Source organism: Cryptomeria japonica, chromosome 4 (genome assembly GCF_030272615.1).
Source record: "Cryptomeria japonica chromosome 4, Sugi_1.0, whole genome shotgun sequence".
NCBI lineage: Eukaryota > Viridiplantae > Streptophyta > Pinopsida > Cupressales > Cupressaceae > Cryptomeria > Cryptomeria japonica.
In genome coordinates, this window is record NC_081408.1 from 126,728,014 (window position 1) to 126,744,993 (window position 16,980).

General features: G+C 34.0%; 1 protein-coding gene across 1 annotated transcript in view; it reads right to left on the reverse strand.

The window, feature by feature from the left end:
* Positions 1-16,980, reverse strand: part of LOC131074154 (cytochrome P450 76T24-like) — a 96,020-nt gene that overhangs the window by 5,562 nt on the left and 73,478 nt on the right. The window contains exon 4 of the mRNA XM_059218899.1: positions 14,801-14,898. Coding sequence (XP_059074882.1) covers positions 14,801-14,898 — 98 coding nt within the window. The remainder of the gene's footprint in view (positions 1-14,800; positions 14,899-16,980) is intronic.

Consider the following 16,980-nt stretch of genomic DNA (forward strand, 5'->3'; position numbering starts at 1 on the left):
CTATAACATACCAAAAAAATGTGTTAGCCTTGGGGCATCATGAATTGTCCATACAAGTATTGCATGGAGTTGAAATTGTCTTTGTCCTATCAATCTAGAGACGTCAAACATAGTGACACCATTCCATAACTCCATTAGCCCGTCAATAAGAGGCTCAATATATACATTCATATCTTTAACTTGGTACTTACCTAGTTGAATGAACAAAAACATTACATAATTATTATGACAATTTTTCTCCAATAATTATAATTTAATGTAGATGACTATCAAATGAAAAAATACCTGGAACAATCATTGCCAACAATATGTGCTCTCTCTTTACTAACATCCATGGAGGAATTTTATTGTTGATAACAAAAACAGGCCACATAGAGTAAGTATATCTTAGCTCTCCAAATGGATTGACATCGTTCACTACCAATGAAAGCCTGAGATTATGAGGTTCTTCTTTAAAGTGTGGCCACTTTTTGTCTATGTCCATAAATGCAGAACTATCCACATGCATTTGAATAATGTCATCTCTACTTCTATTGCATGCATGGTAAACCATAAATTGCACCAAGCTTTCATACCTAAATAATCGTTGCAAATGTGGAATAATGAGAATATAACGAACAACCTTGCGAGACACATTTTTTGTTAGTTGATCTATTTGATATCTACTCATATGACATTCAGGGCATTCTGTCACAAATTCATGTTGTTTATGATATATAATATGATCATTGGTATATGCATCTATATGCATCTATTGCTTGATACTCCATTCCAATATCTTTCATACTGGCAAATAATTCTCGGTATGAGGGAGGTGGAATATTTGATGGTGGTAACAAAAACTCACCTATCAATCTACAAAAAAAAATATAATTTGTTAATATAAAGAATCTCAATGGTGCATGGTTCACCCTTTATTAACTATAATGAAAAAATAACAAAAATAGATGAAAAAAGATGACATATATGGCATACCTTAACATACGTGGGATTGTTATGTTGGATAAATTGTTCATAACCTTCAACTTCACCAACAACAATACAACATAGAGAAGAGTTGTTTAGTTGCCTTCATAAAGGGGCTCGTATGCCTTCTCAAGTAGAGGTACATCATGAATAACATCAAATTCATCTTGATCACCATGAGAAGTTGTGCTAGAACTAAATGTGTTGTGGATCGACAATGTATTTGTACCATCATCTTCAATTATATATTTTTTTGCATGATCATCTTCATCCATAGGATCATTATCTTTAGCTTCAATATTACACCTCCATGTTCTTCCACTTGGAAAGCCACATTCTTTGGGTTGTGGCAGTCCATATCATGTGCCCGAGGGTGCTCTACCTATATAAAAATGATCAGCATAAATAAACCATGATCATGATCTCATCATCAAGTGATTTCTTATACATATAAACTGTTAAATGACCCACTCCCTACCATTCTTTGGGGACCACCTTTTAGATAGAAGGCCATATTGTATGTACACAGTGGTGTGTTGGACCCGTCGTTGATCAGTTTAGCTTATAAATCACAAGACCTTATTCCCTATAATGAACAAATTACCAATGGACGATAATCATGTCCGCCTTCAATGTGACCATGATGCCTAAAATGTTTCTAAGCTGTTGTGATTAGAAGTCTTCTAGCCTTTCGGCCCTTACAATTTTTGCAGGGACAATAACATTTTCTATCACCTTTTCTTTCCAAGCTAGACCACAATCTAGCAATGGTCTCCTTATTTTGTTCTTTGCTGATATTGTTTGATATAATCTTTCTTCACAGGCAAAAAAATCGGGCTATGAAAACTTCGGTCTATAACCTTCACAAAATAAGAAAAACGATGTCGCAATTACAAAATTCTTAGAACTAGTTATAAAGAACTTGAATGTTAGTTATGAAATAGTGTTTCAATATAATATTATATATATACATATGTATATATATCTATGTATATACCTATACATATATGTATAGATATATACATATATATATGTATACATATGTATAAATATATATATGTATATATATATGTATATACATATATATACGTCTATATGTATGTATATATATATGCATACATATATTTGTGTATACATATGTATAAATATGTATATATGTATATATGTATATATGTATATACATAGATATATGTATGTATATATATATATATACATACATATATATATGTATATAAATAGATATGCATACATACATATATATATATATATATATATTATATATGTATGTATATGTGTGTGTGTGTGTGTGTGTGTGTGTGTGTGTGTGTGCATCACATATATATAGATACATATATATACATATAGACACACACACACATATATAGATATATGTATATCTATATATGTGTGTGTATATATATGCATATATATGTATATGTATATGTATATATTCATATACATTTATGTATATATACATATATATGTATATATATATATATACACATATGAATATATATATGTATATATCTATATATATATACATACATATATAATATATATATATATGTATACCTATATATGTATATATATATACAAACACACACAAAGATATATATATATATATATGTATGTATGTATGTATGTATATATATATATGTGTGTGTGTGTATTTGTGTGTGTATGTGTGTGTGTGTATAGATATTGGTTGATATTTTGTCATTGATGTGTTCCCATTGATGTCAACGTATGTGGACATTGCTGATGAGAAGATTGTTGGACGAGTTGGTTTAGCCTATGTATTGCAAATGAGCTAATGCAATTTAAAGAGTTTCTGGTAATTTGTCTTTAGATGATTCATTCCCATTTTTAGAGGCCTACATGATGATTTGATTGAGTTATGAGATCCAGTATTGGGGATGTTATGCAGTTGTTCGTGTTATTTGGTAGTCTGGTTTGTGCTTCATATTACTTTGGAATTTCTATATCTTTGGTTGCAGATGTGCAGAATGTGTTTTGGACATGGATGTGTGTCCTCGGTTAGCTTGGTTCATGATTTGGATATCGACAAGTGAATCTTTCAGGTTGAAAGTCAGTTATGTTGTTGATGTTCATGAGTTCTAGTAGAGAGATGATGATGATTCTGTTGATCCGAATTGTTGTAATTGTCATGCAATTCATGTTGCTTGTGAATGTATTTAGATCATGTTCTATGAGTGTTAGTGGTCTGTGTTGATCATTGTGTGCTTTATTGAAGATTTTTCTTGTTCGGTGATGTTCTTCGTTTTATAAATGATATTCTTGGTGGTTGGAGCGTGTTGCAGATTATCAAGGCGTAATTGTTGGAGGTGTTTCTTATTTGGGTCCATACTATGTCTTTGCCGACATTGTTTTGGTCCGCATGTTTTATTGCAGCATGTGAGGATATTATTTAATAATTTGTATTGAGGGTTTGTTCGACCTTGAAATATAGGTTTAAGGGTTTGTATAAATATATGTAATAATTATGTAAGATGTATTTCTATATTGTATATGTGAATTTGATGTGTGAACAAGTGATTTTAAATTTTGAAAGTATGGAGAAGGGAAATGTTGTAGAGCAGACTGTGTCCTTAACCATAACTATACTCAACCATATGGAGATGTTATTTTCAAAGTTCATATTATCTGAATTGTAGTCTGAATGTTTCTGTAAGTTAATGAGACTTCCTTTTTAAGGTAGTGAGCCTTCCCTTAAGGTTGTAGCCTTTCAGGGTTTCTTATTTTTTGTAGTGAGCTCTAGGTAGTGTGCCTACATGCATGTGCATTCCCATTGTAATATTCACATTTCTCCTAACAGAGTATTATCTCATTGTTGGTAGGTTCCCACCATGGTTTTTCCCATAACTGGGTTTTCCACATAAAAAATCTTGGTTTTATGTGTGTTATTGATGTGGTGTTGTTTAATGTGTTAACTATTCATTATCAAATATGTTTCTTGGTTTAAGTTGCAATAGTTTTTTATACAAATTGATTCACCCCTCCCTCCCTCAATTTTGTACGTTGTTTCCAACAATTGGTATTAGATCTAGATCCTCTAAAAGAAGCTTGACCACTTGACCAGATTTAGGTTGGCAACCTTTGCTTTCAAGAAGGATAGTCAAAGATTTGATGGAATGAACTACACTCTCTGGAAGAGCCAGATGAAAGTTCATTTGAGATGCATTGGAGAAGAGTATTGGAAGATCACTAAGAATGTCTACAATATTCCATAGAATGGTCCTTCTAGTTCGAGTGAGTTAAATGAAGTAGAATTCAAAATTAGAGCCAAGGAAGCATTTTTGAGTGCCTTGTCAAATTCTAAAATGACTAACATGATGGATCTTGAAACCACTCATGAGATCTGGGTAAATTTAGAGACCTTGAATGAAGGTGATAGTCATGTGAAAGTCACTAAGTTATAGAGCTTGAAAGGAAACTATGAGAGCTTGAAGGTGGGTGAAGATGATAATATTACTTCTTTTATGTAGAAAGTGAATCAACTTGTGTGTGGAATCAGATGTATCAGTGAAGTCCTTGAAGAGTCTAAGAGTATTGCTAAAGTGTTGAGATCTAGGGTATGAAAAATGTGACAAGAGATATGTTGGCTAGTAAGCTTGCTGCTTTTGAGCTAAGTGAGTTTGGGGACCCTCTTCCTAAGACTGAATCTGCATTCAAAGCTACTATTTCAAGGAAGCAAAGATATGATCTAGGAGAAAGTTATACAAGAGTATCTAGAAATGAGAAAGGGATTAAAGAGATGGAAGATGAAGAAAGAGAGCTTAAGGAGATTGAAGCACTCATTGCTAGAATGTTGCCTAAAGGTGTTGGTAAGTATGAAGGGAACCTACCTTTTAAATATTTTTCATGTAATAAGATAGGACATTTTGCATTGAGGTGTCCAGAAAGCAATGGAAATCCTATGAAGTCATTTAAGCCATATAAGCCTAAATATTGAAAGAAGTGTTATTATAATATTGATGAAGGTGTGACAAATGATGAGTCAGATAAGGGTAATCTAGGAGATGAATTTGTGTTCATTGGTATCAAGGAAGATGATTTTGTAACTATAGATTCTACAAGTTGCACTAATGAGGAGAAAGATTTAGCTGCTAAGGTTGAGGAGAAAGACAAATAGGTAATTGACAGTGGTTGTTCTCATCATATGATAGGTGATAAGAGTAAATTTGTGAACTTGGAAAGATATGATGGTGGTATAGTAACATTTGTTGATAACAAAGCTTGTGTAATGTATGGTAGAGATTTTATTTCTCTTGATGGTAAGCATAATACTGATGATGTGTTATATGTTGAAGGTTTAAAGCATAATATTTTGAGTGTTGGTAAAATGGTTGATAAGGGATACAACCTACAATTCAAGAATGGAAAATGTGAGATATTGAGTAGCTCAAGAACTGAGATTGCATGAGGTACAAAGACTAAAAGTAATATCTTTCACTTGAATGCTAGTGGTAAAAGTTGTCTGATTGCTCAAATTGATGAAAGTTGGTTTTCACATCAAAGGATGTGTCATGTAAATTTTGATTCCATGGTTAAAATAAGTTCTACCAATGTAGTGAGAGATCTACCAAAGTTAATAAATCCTAATCCGGTATGTAAGGAATGCCAATTAGGGAAACCGATAAGAGTTACTTATAAAAACAAACAGTATAATTATAATGGATTGTTGGATCTTGTCCATACTTACCTATGTGGTCCTACAGTGAGAAGATTGTAGGGTGATATGTATTTCATGTTGTTTATTGATGGTTATTCAAGAATGATGTGGGTTACTTTCTTAAAAAAGAAGTCTGAAGAATTGTTAAAGTTCAAGGTTTTCAAAGCTAGAGTAGAAATTGAGACTGGAATAAAGCTAAAGTGTCTGAGATCTGACAGAGGTAGAGAATTCACTGCCGGTGAGTTTAATGCATACTGTGAAGAGCATGGAGTTAAGAGACAACTATCTGCTCCTAGGACACCACAACAAAATGGTGTTGTGGAGAGGAAGAATAGAACAATTCAAGAAGTTACTAGAACCATGATGATTGAACAAAATATTCTGCATATATTTTGGAGAAAAGTTGTGAGTACTGCAGTATACACTATTAACTAAGTAAATGCCAAATATCATAGTGGTAAGACTCCTTATGATTTATGATTTAGTCATGCTCCTACTATTAGATATTTCAAAAAATTTTGTAGTAAATGCACACAGACACTCACACTCACAGAGTTTATATATATATAATTTATTTTTTTGGTGTGTGTGAGGTTTTGTAGGTGGCCTTGTCTTTGTATGTCTTCTTGTTTTGTATATATGTATAAATGTATAGGTATATACATGCATACACTTAGGTCTTGTGCATTAATCGGTGCATTCTTTTTTCTTTATTTCCTCCTTTTTCTAGATTTGTATTTTTACTTTCATATATATATAATCACTTGCTATTTATTTATGCTTAATTTTTTTTATATATTTTTAATGTTAACTTATTTATTTACTATTTTATAAATATTTACTATATATGTATACATTTACTTATTTTCTTATATATATATATATATTCATTTTATTTTTATTTTTTGTTATATTTCTCCTTTTGTTCTCTCTTGCTTCTTCCTTTATTATTTCCTTACTTCCTCTTGTAGTATTCTAGGACACCTCTTGCCTTGCTCTTTTAAATAGGTGTTGGTTTGCAACTTGTATCATTTTTCTCATTATAATCTCTTTATCATCCTAATGATGGATCACTATATGATCTGAAACACTGATGAAGAAACACACACAATCAAATCCAGAAACAACGCATTCATTCACATGGATTTTGGAAATCTACTAGCAAAAATTTGTAAATACTATATCAAAAGAGATAAATATCTTGGAAATTTTGATGCTAGATGTGATGAAGGAAACTTTCTTCATTATTCTACTAAAATTAAGGCCTACTTGTGTTATAATAAAAGTTTGAGAAAGATGGTTGAAAGTGCTAATGTGAAGGTTGATGAAGGACATATAAGATAGATTAGATCTTGTAGATATGATTCTGATGATCAGGATGATAGTTCAGATAAAAGAAAGTCAGTGCAGATCCCAAAAAAGTTTAGGTTGATATGGAAAAGATAGAGAATTAAGGAGAAGTTGCAGATGTTAATTGTGAAGAAAGAGTTCAAGATCCTAAAATTCAAGAAAATCATAAAACTCCTAGGTATATAAGGGTGAATCATTAAGAAAACTAGATTATTGGTGATAAGAATAAAGGTGTTATGACTACAAGAAAAATTGCTAAAGAAATTTGTTTGATTTCTAAGATTGAGCCTAAGAATGTTGACGAAGCTTGGAAAGATGAAAATTGGATTAAAGCTATATGGAAGAAGAATTGAATCAGATTGAGAAAAAAATACATGGATTCTCATTCCTAGACCTAAGGATAAAAATGTAATTGGAACTAAATGGGCATTCTAGAATAATTTGAATGAACAGGGTGAAGTTGTTTGAAATAATGCTAGTCTACTTGTTTGAAAAGGTTATTCATAGATGAAAGGAATTGACTATGAGGAGGCTTTTTCTTTGGTAGCTAGAATTGAAGTTGTTAGACTATTTCTTGCCTATGTTGCTCACTAAGATTTCAAGGTTTATTAGATGGATGTCAAATTATCCTTTCTTAATGGAGAATTGGAAGAAGAAGTCTACATTGAGCAACCGAATGGATTTCAGTTGACAGATGAAAAGAACATGGTTTGGTGGTTGAATAAATCATTGTATGAATTGAAGCAAGCCCCTAGATCCTGCTATGCTAGATTGGATAAGTATTTGATGAAGCTTAGATTCAACAAAGGTACTACTCAAAATAATCTTTATTTAAAAATTGATCAAAATAATATCTTAATTGTTAAATTTTTTTTTATGACATTATCTTTGGAGGAAATGATTATCTATGTTAAAAATTTACTAAAGAGATGCAAAATGAATTTGAGATGTCTATGATTAGTGAAATGAAATTATTTTTGGGATTAAAAATTACTTAGTTGGATAAAGGTATTTTTATATCTCAGTCTAAGTATGTGAAGGAATTGTTGAATAAATTTGGTTTTGAGGATTCTAAGCATGTTTGTACACCTATGGTGACTAGATGTAAGCTGACAAAGAATGACAACTCTCTGAAAGCTAATCAAAATAGATATAGATCTATGATTCATGGTTTTTTGTATTTGACTTAGACTATCAACCTCATATAATGAATGATGTGTGTCACGTTGGGAGATTTCAAGCTAATCCTAAGGAATCTCATGTTACTACTATAAAAAGGATATTCAAATATTTGAAAGGAATAATTGATTTTGGCTTTTGTTATTCTAAGAATGATGACTTTACTTTGAGTTCTTTTATAGATGTTGATTGGGTAGGTGATGTTGATTATTGAAAAAGTAATACAAGTGGTATATTCTTTTTAGGAAAGAAGTTGGTTTCTTGGGCAAGTAAGAAGCAAAATTCTATTTCTTTATCTACTACAAAGGTTTAATACATTGTTGTTACTATCAGTTGTACACAGGTAATTTGGATGAAGTAGATGTTGAAGGATATAGGATTTATTTATGATGAGCCTATTGATATATACTGTAGTCACACAAATCTATCTAGCTTAATTAAATAAATATCCGCTATTTATTTGATTAAAAATCCACTAGCCATTAGTTAATTAAATTAATATTTAATTAATTCATCTCCAAACATTCTTCTATTAATTAAATAAATTATTCAATTTATTTTAATTAATTCATTAAATCAAATTCCAATCAATTAAATAAATAAAATCTATTTATTTAATTAAAATCCCCTTTTCCTCTTTTAAATAAATTAAATAAAATATTTATTTAAATCATTATCCCCCCCCACTTGCATTTTCCTACAAATGCAACTTGCACACATTTATTGAAATAAATGAATTTTTATTTTTAATAAAATCCTATTTTTCCTTACCCACCAAATCCACTTGCAAAATCTAATCCCCTTCTAGATTCTTCTAACCCCTTCCTAATTAGCCTAATCCATCCCCTAATTATTGTCACATTCCTAAGCAAAATGGAGTCACTTCTCAAAGACTCCAAAGTCTTTGAAAAGCATTTAATGCTTTGTGTGTTCAAACAAATCAACCCCCAAAGTCTTCCAAGACCACTAATGGCTCTTACATAACCATTTATGGCTCTTACATAACCATTTATGGTTATTTCAAACTTGTCTCCCCAAACATTTATTGTTTTGACCATATTCATCCTTTTCACATTTGCACAAGAGTTTATCCATTGAATACAAGCTTTATTCTTTAAATAAAGAGTTTATTCATTCAACCAGCCTTGACTTTAACTCCCAAGGTCATATCAAGCATTTAATGCTTATTCCCTCTCCTCTCAACCTATCTCACATTGACACTTGTCATCATGGGATTGGGTTGAAAGCCCTCACATGGATTTGAAATCATTCAATCCTGACCCTTGTTGAGATTACTCAATCTCAACCATCCATTGCTCCATTTTTCCTATAAATAGAACCCATTTCTTCATAATCCAGATCCTGAAAACTTGTATGCATTTAGCCTATAGGCATTTTAGAGAGCATTTAGCATAGAAAACTCATGTATTGTCATTTTGGTTAAAATAAATCATTTTAGCATCAATAGCTTAATATTAGCTTCTTTATTTACATTTAGAGCAATATTTCAATCTCAATCCTCCATAAGCATCCATAGTGCAAAAAGCTACTGAGAGCTACACTATTTTGGAACTTGGAGAGGAGAGGAACAAGGGAGAAGGAGCTAAGAACATGCTAAGAGGCATTTGGAGATGCCTCATTATCTTTGTTTCATTAGTTAGATATATTAGCATGATTTTAGTGTCTCTTTTGATATGCCTATTTAGATTAGTTTTTGATTGACTAACACTAACGATTTTCTTGTCTTCTGTGTTATTTATCATTGACTAACCTTGTCCATTTAGCAGTGCATCATATACTATGATAATTCAAGTGCTATCAATATTTCAAAGAATCTGATCTTGCATTCCAAGAAAAAGCATATATCAATCAAGTTTCATTTTTTGAGAGAGAAGGTGAATGAAAAAGGAGTCAAATTGGAGTATGTCTCTACAAAGAAATAGATTGCAAATATATTTACAAATCCCTTACCTAAAGATATATTTTATTATCTCAGAGAGAAGTTAGGGGTAATTTCCCCTCCTGATGAGAACTAAGGAGCATGGATTTGCATCAGTCTGGTGAACTTCATAGAGATATGTTATGCTCTAGATTGATGAGTGTAGTTGCTACTTAGGGGGAGTATTTAGTGTCTATTTTGGTGGTTCTTATGTTCATATCTGTGGGGAGATAAGCCTAATTCTTGAGCCTTTGTCCTTGATGTTAAAGAGGGGAAGAAGGATGTGAAAAACCTTGAAGTATTTTGAGTTGTTTGGGGAGAAGATCATTCTGATTTTGAGGAAGATTGTTATGAGTTGATTTTTTTCTTTTCATTGATTATTTTTCACATTCATATGTTGCCATCAATGGAAAAGGGGGTCATTGTTGGAAAGTTTTATGTGTATTCCAGTGTTGTGGTTTGATTAGATGAGTTGGTTTAGCCTGTGTATTGTGGATGAGCTTATGCAATTTAAAGGGTTTCTTGTATGTTGTCTATAGATAGTTCGTTCCTATTTTTAGAGATTCACATGATGATTTGATTAATTTATAAGATATGGTATTGGGGATGTTATGCAGTTTTTTGCGTTATCCGGTAATCTGGTTTGTGCTTTGTATTGCTCCAAAATTGCTATATTTTTGGTTATGGATGTGTGGAATGTGTTTTGGATGTTGATGTGTGTCCTCAATTAGGCTGGTTCTTGATTTGGATATCCACAAGTGAATCTTTATGGTTGATAGTCTTTTATGTTGATGTTCTTGAGCTCCGATAGAGAGATGATGATGATTCTAGTGATTTGAGTTGTTGCAGTTGTTGTGATGCAATTCATGTTGCTTGTGAATGTCTTTAGATAATTTTTAATGCATATTGGTGGTTCACATTGATTATTGTGTGCATTATCCAAGATTTTCCTTGTCTGGTGATGTTCTTCATGTTATGTGACGTTCTTAGTGGTTGTGGCATGTTGTGGATAATTGAAGTGTAATTATTGGAGGTGTTTCTTATTTATGGTATTGATTTGGGTCCAAACTATATCTTAGTCGACATTGTGTATGGTAAAAACTAGATAATAAAAACAACAATATTGAAAGACTAAATGAATTCAACCATAAAACCCTAGCCTAACAACAACAAAGATCCACCACAACATATGAAGATTACCTATGATAATGCAAATCAACAAAATCACAAAGATTATACCATCACATCTTCACTAGGGTTTGAATATGTATTATTCCTATCTCCATTGATTTTGCTTGATATATTTTCTCTCAGATTTAATGTGTGCACAAGAGCTCAAAAAAGAATGGAAATGTGGTTGATAGCTTGATCGCAAAAAGGCTTGATTAGAATACTCGGACAACTTAGGAGGATCTTAGGAGTCCTTAGGAGGATTGATAATGAGAGAAAAACCATCTTATATAGAAGACTGGTGCAAGGGCACCCCAAAAATGAAACCCCTTTTCCATTTTCATGTTTGTAATAAAGATCCATTTCTATAAAGCCAATTGTCAAGATGGTACATTTATAGACCACTTGGTCAAACTTGGTCAATGGATCTATGGTAGATTAGGAAGAGTCAATTGTGTGTGTATGGTGTGCTTAGGGTTCACTTCAAAACCTTTGGAGTGCAAAAAAATGCATAAATGGTCGATAGACCAAATGTTGCAAAAAGGTGTAAAAGTTGCACTATCGGTGTAACTTATCCCGATAGAGTCGCCTTCTTGAAGAATTGTCATCGGGTATCAATGTAGCTATTTTGAGCACCACCTGATAACCAGATGGAGCAATGACATTCCAAAGGAGTTTCCATCGGGTATCAGTGTAGTAGCTGTGAGCACCACCCAATAACCCGATACAGTAGCATATGGAAGGAGTCAGCATGGGGGATCAGAAGTCGAGGATCTTGACTTACCTTGACGACTCGATAAGACAACACACTTGGAGTTTTGGCATCAGCTATCAAAGACATTGTCTGGAAGTCATCTCGATGACCTGAAGGAAAGGTGGACTTGGGTTCAAGTATCATTGAGCATCGGCAAAGCACATTGGAAGTTATTCCAAAGAGCTGATGGAAAAGCGCACCACCTTGAGGACTTTTCATCAAACATCGGGTGGGGAGTTTTTGAGCTACTTTGAAGACCTGATAGGAACGCACCACTAGCAGAGTTGTGATCGGACATCGGGAACACTATTTTTGAGTTAACTTGATGACCCGATAGAACTGCATGAATTGTAAAAATTGTCATCAGGTATCGAAAGGCATGTTTTTGACCTATGCCAATAGCCCAATGGAGATTACCAACCTGCCAGAAATGGTAACCGAAAGGGAATTCAGTCTCCCCAATCCTCCCAACGGCTAAACTAGTTTGAATTTAGGTTGAGGAAGTTGAAAGGAGACATTTATGAACATGTTTGAATCATTTTCCAGAGGAGAGGCAAATGATTCAACAAATGTAATCAAACTTTTGGTGTGAATAAAATATAGTTGCAGGTTTCACAGAACATCCTTTCCTTGTAAAATTAATAAATTATACTTGTAGGACTTGGCATGGGTGTGTAAATTAGGAGTTGAGTAATTTAGTTTGTTTAAATTAGCTTAGGATCTAGGTGGACACATCTGAGTTAGAAATTTCTTTGTTCTCGTCTGACAACCAGGGTGAAGTGAAGTCAGGATTTCATCTAGAAATGGCTCTAACTTGAGATTCCTGCATTGGACCACAATGACCATTAGAGGAGTTCAAGCTAGAGCAATGTATGTTTGGACACTAGTAATTGCAGCTTGGAAGGTGTTAGTAATTAGGTTCCACACCATACCCTAGGCCAAGCATGCCCATGTGCTTGGTCTCAAAATTTAGGAAGTAGGAGTGTAGAAAGACTCCAAGAATGGATTGAACCAATCCAAGGGTGGATTGTGTATGTAGGAACATACTCAGAACCATAATAGATGACCATTTATCCAAGTGTATTCATTTGTAGGTTGTTGCCCTAGAACTAGACCTGATAAACCCTATTAGGCCTATCTGGTCTAGACAGTTCATAGGTGTACAAGAGGAGTTGGAGCCTCTCCTTTTGGAGTCTGAAGGTACTCAATAAAGGGTACTTTAGTCTATAGTTTTTTTCTTCATCCTTTGGATAATTTGAGGCTTTTTTGCCAAAAATAGTGGCTGGGGGCACTACAAACAGAAAATAGTTTGGTTTAACAGGCAAGCTGCATTTGGGTGTTGTGGGTCTAGGAGTTGTTAGGGATAAACTTGGTTGATCAAAGCAAGTCTGAAATAAGAGAGGGGAACCCTATCCACTCCCTAAATTGAAGGGTTTGAGTAGTATCACATTTTTCTAATTTGGCTTATCAGTCATTAGCCTTAGCATGCTAAGTAAGGCTACATTATTCATTGGGTCAGAGCAAACAAGGGAATTGATTTCTTGCAAAAGGTTGGAGTTAGGGCTTGATTGTGCTTCCCCTAACATCCTCTGCATCAAGTGGTATCAGATCTTTGGCGAAGCCTAAGGGAAGAAGTAGTTGAACATGTCTGACCAAAACCAAGAAGGAGAGGAGGAGATCCTTAGGATCCCTTTGAAGGTGAGCAATGTTGAACTTGCAAAGATGGTACAAGGATTGAGCACTGAACTATGAAATTTGAAAGGCAAGATTGTGAGGAGGGAAGAAGGTCTAATGGAAGAAAGGGGAGAAGAAAAGGAGACCCTAGAGCAGGAAGAAGAGGAAGAGGAAATTCCTGGAGACCAAAGACACCTTGTGAAAGCCCTCAAGTCTATGGCTAGACAGAATTTAGATAGTAAATAGGACTTGCCCATGTTCAGTGGAAAGATGGACCCAAACCTATTCATGGAATGGGTGAATGCATTGGAAGGTTTCTTCGAATGTGATGAGATCCCTGAGAACCAGAGGGTCAAGATAACAAAGACAAAATTGAAAGGTGCAACTTTGACTTGGTGGAACTTCACTCAAGGAGAAAGGGTGAAGGCAGGAAAGAACATGATCACTTCATGGAAGGTGATGGTTACCAAGATCAAAGAAACTTATGTAGCTAAAGACTATGAAGTACAGCTTCATAAAAAATGATAGAACTTGAGACAAAAAGAGATGGATATCAATAGCTATACTGAGGAATTCCAAAGGCTATGTCTGAAATTGAAGACAGTGGAAGGTGACACTGAGAAGGTAGCTAGATACCTGAATGGCCTGAGGGTAAGCATTCAGGATAAACTAAATCTTTGCAACTGAGAGACGGTGCAAAAGTTCTATCAATTGGCACTAAAGGTCGAAGAAAATCTCAAGAGGAGGCAAGGCCAGAATAGTAGGGGCAGAGGAAAAAAGGACTTTAATAACAGAGGTAAAGGAATGTCTAGTGGAAGGGGACAAAAATTTAGACCCCAACGAGAATCAAACAAAGAGAACTCACAAGGAGAGAGGAATTCTAGAGGTGGATATAGAGGCAGGAGATCCAATAGTAGAGGCAGATTTGGCAGAAGAAATGGAGGTCCTATGAGGTAGTTCAATTGCAACCAAACAGACCACCATGCCAATAGATGTTTGGAGAAGACAGGGTCAAACACACAGGGAGATAGGAGAAAAAACCTGATCTAGGAGGATGCACAAAGTTCCCACTCACCTTCAAAGGATTTGGATCCAGAAGAAGGAGTATGCCTAATGATGAAGAGGATGTTGCTGAAGACACCAGCACCGCAAGAACCACCGCAAAGGAAGACACTGTTTAGAATAAAGTGCAAGAGCCACAGTAAGGTCTATAGACTTGTTGTTGATTCTGATTCAATTGAGAATTTAGTATCTAAAGAAATGGTAGACAAACTCAAACTTGTAAAGTTACCCCATCCCAACCCATCCCATGTATCTTGGCTTAGCAAAGGCCAACAAACCCTCATAAATGAACAAACTTGGGTCAATTTCTCTATAGGAGGATATAGGGATAGAGTACTATGTGATGTTGCAGACATGGATGTGTGTCATTTATTGTTAGGTCTCCCTTGGTAGTATGACCTCAAGGCGCAACATGATGGGATGAAAAACACTTATACCATCAACAAGGATGGAAATGTATACACCATGACCACTACTTGACCTGAGGGAAGAAAACAAAAAGAACCAATGGTGTTATTGGTAGGAGAAAGGGAGATCGTAGAAACCATAAAGGAAGCTGAACAAGCCTATGCCTTAATCTTGAAGCCCAAGGAGCAAGAAAACACTAAGGAGGTATCGAGAGAAGTGCAAGAACTTCTTGACATTAACAAAGATGTAGTTGTAGGAGACTTGCCGGATGTCCTACCATCTTTAAAAGATATATGTCATCACATTGACTTCATACCTGATGCTTCTCTACCTAACAAAGAAGCTTATAAGCTTACCCCTACTCAGACTGCAGAAGTCACAAGACAAGTCCAGGATCTACTGGACAAAGGGTTAATCCAAAAGAGTAAGAGCCCATGCGCAGTCCTTAGTGTATTAGCCCCTAAAAAGGATGGCAAATGGAGGCTATGCACTGATTCTAGGGCAATGAACAAAATCACAATTAGATACTGTAGTCACACAAATCTGTCCAGCTTAATTAAATGAATATTAGTTATTTATTTGATTAAAATTCCACTAGCCATCAGTTAATTAAATTAATATTTAATTAATTCATCTCCAAACATTCTTCTATTAATTAAATAAATTATTCAATTTATTTTAATTCATTCATTAAATCAAATTCCATTCAATTAAATAAATAAAATCAATTTATTTAATTAAATCCCCCTTTTTTTCCCTCTTTTAAATAAATTAACATTTATTTATTTAAATCATTATCCCCCCCCCCCACTTGCATTTTCCTACAAATGCAGCTTGCACACATTTATTGAAATAAATGAATTTTTATTTTTAATAAAATCCTATTTTCCCTCACCCACCAAATCCACTTGCAAAATCTAATCCCCTTCTAGATTCTTCTAACCCCTTCCTAATTAGCCTAATCCATCCCCTAATTATTGTCACATTCCTAAGAAAAATGGAGTCACTTCTCAAAGACTTCAAAAGTCTTTGAAAAACATTTAATGCTTTGTGTGTTCAACAAATTAACCCCGAAAGTCTTCCAAGACCACTAATGGCTCTTACATGACCATTTATGGCTCTTACATAACCATTTATGGTTATTTCAAACTTGTCTCCCAAAACATTTATTGTTTTGACCATATTCATCCATTTCACATTTGCACAAGAGTTTATCCACTAGATAAAAGCTTTATTCTTTGAATAAAGAGTTTATTCATTCAACCAACCTTGACTTTAACTCCCAAGGTCATATCAAGCATTTAATGCTTATTCCCTCTCCTCTCAACCTATCTCACATTGACACTTGTCATCTTGGGATTGGGTTGAAAGCCCTCACATGGATTTGAAATCATTCAATCTTGACCCTTGTTGAGATTACTCAATCTCAACCATCCATTGCTCCATTTTTCCTATAAATAGAGCCCATTTCTTCATAATCTAGATCCTGAAAACTTGTATGCATTTAAGATATAGGCATTTTAAGAGAGCATTTTAGCATAATAAACTCATGAATTGTCATTTTGGTTAAAATAAATAATTTTAGTATCAATAGCTTAATATTAGCTCTTCATTTCACATTTGGAGCACAATACTACAATCTCAATCCTCCATAAGCATCCATAGTGCAAAAAGCTGGTGAGAGCTACACTATTTTGGAACTTGGAGAGGAGAGGAACAAGGGAGAAGGAGCTAAGAGCATGTTAGGAGGTATTTAGAGATGCCTCATCATATTTGCTTCTTTAG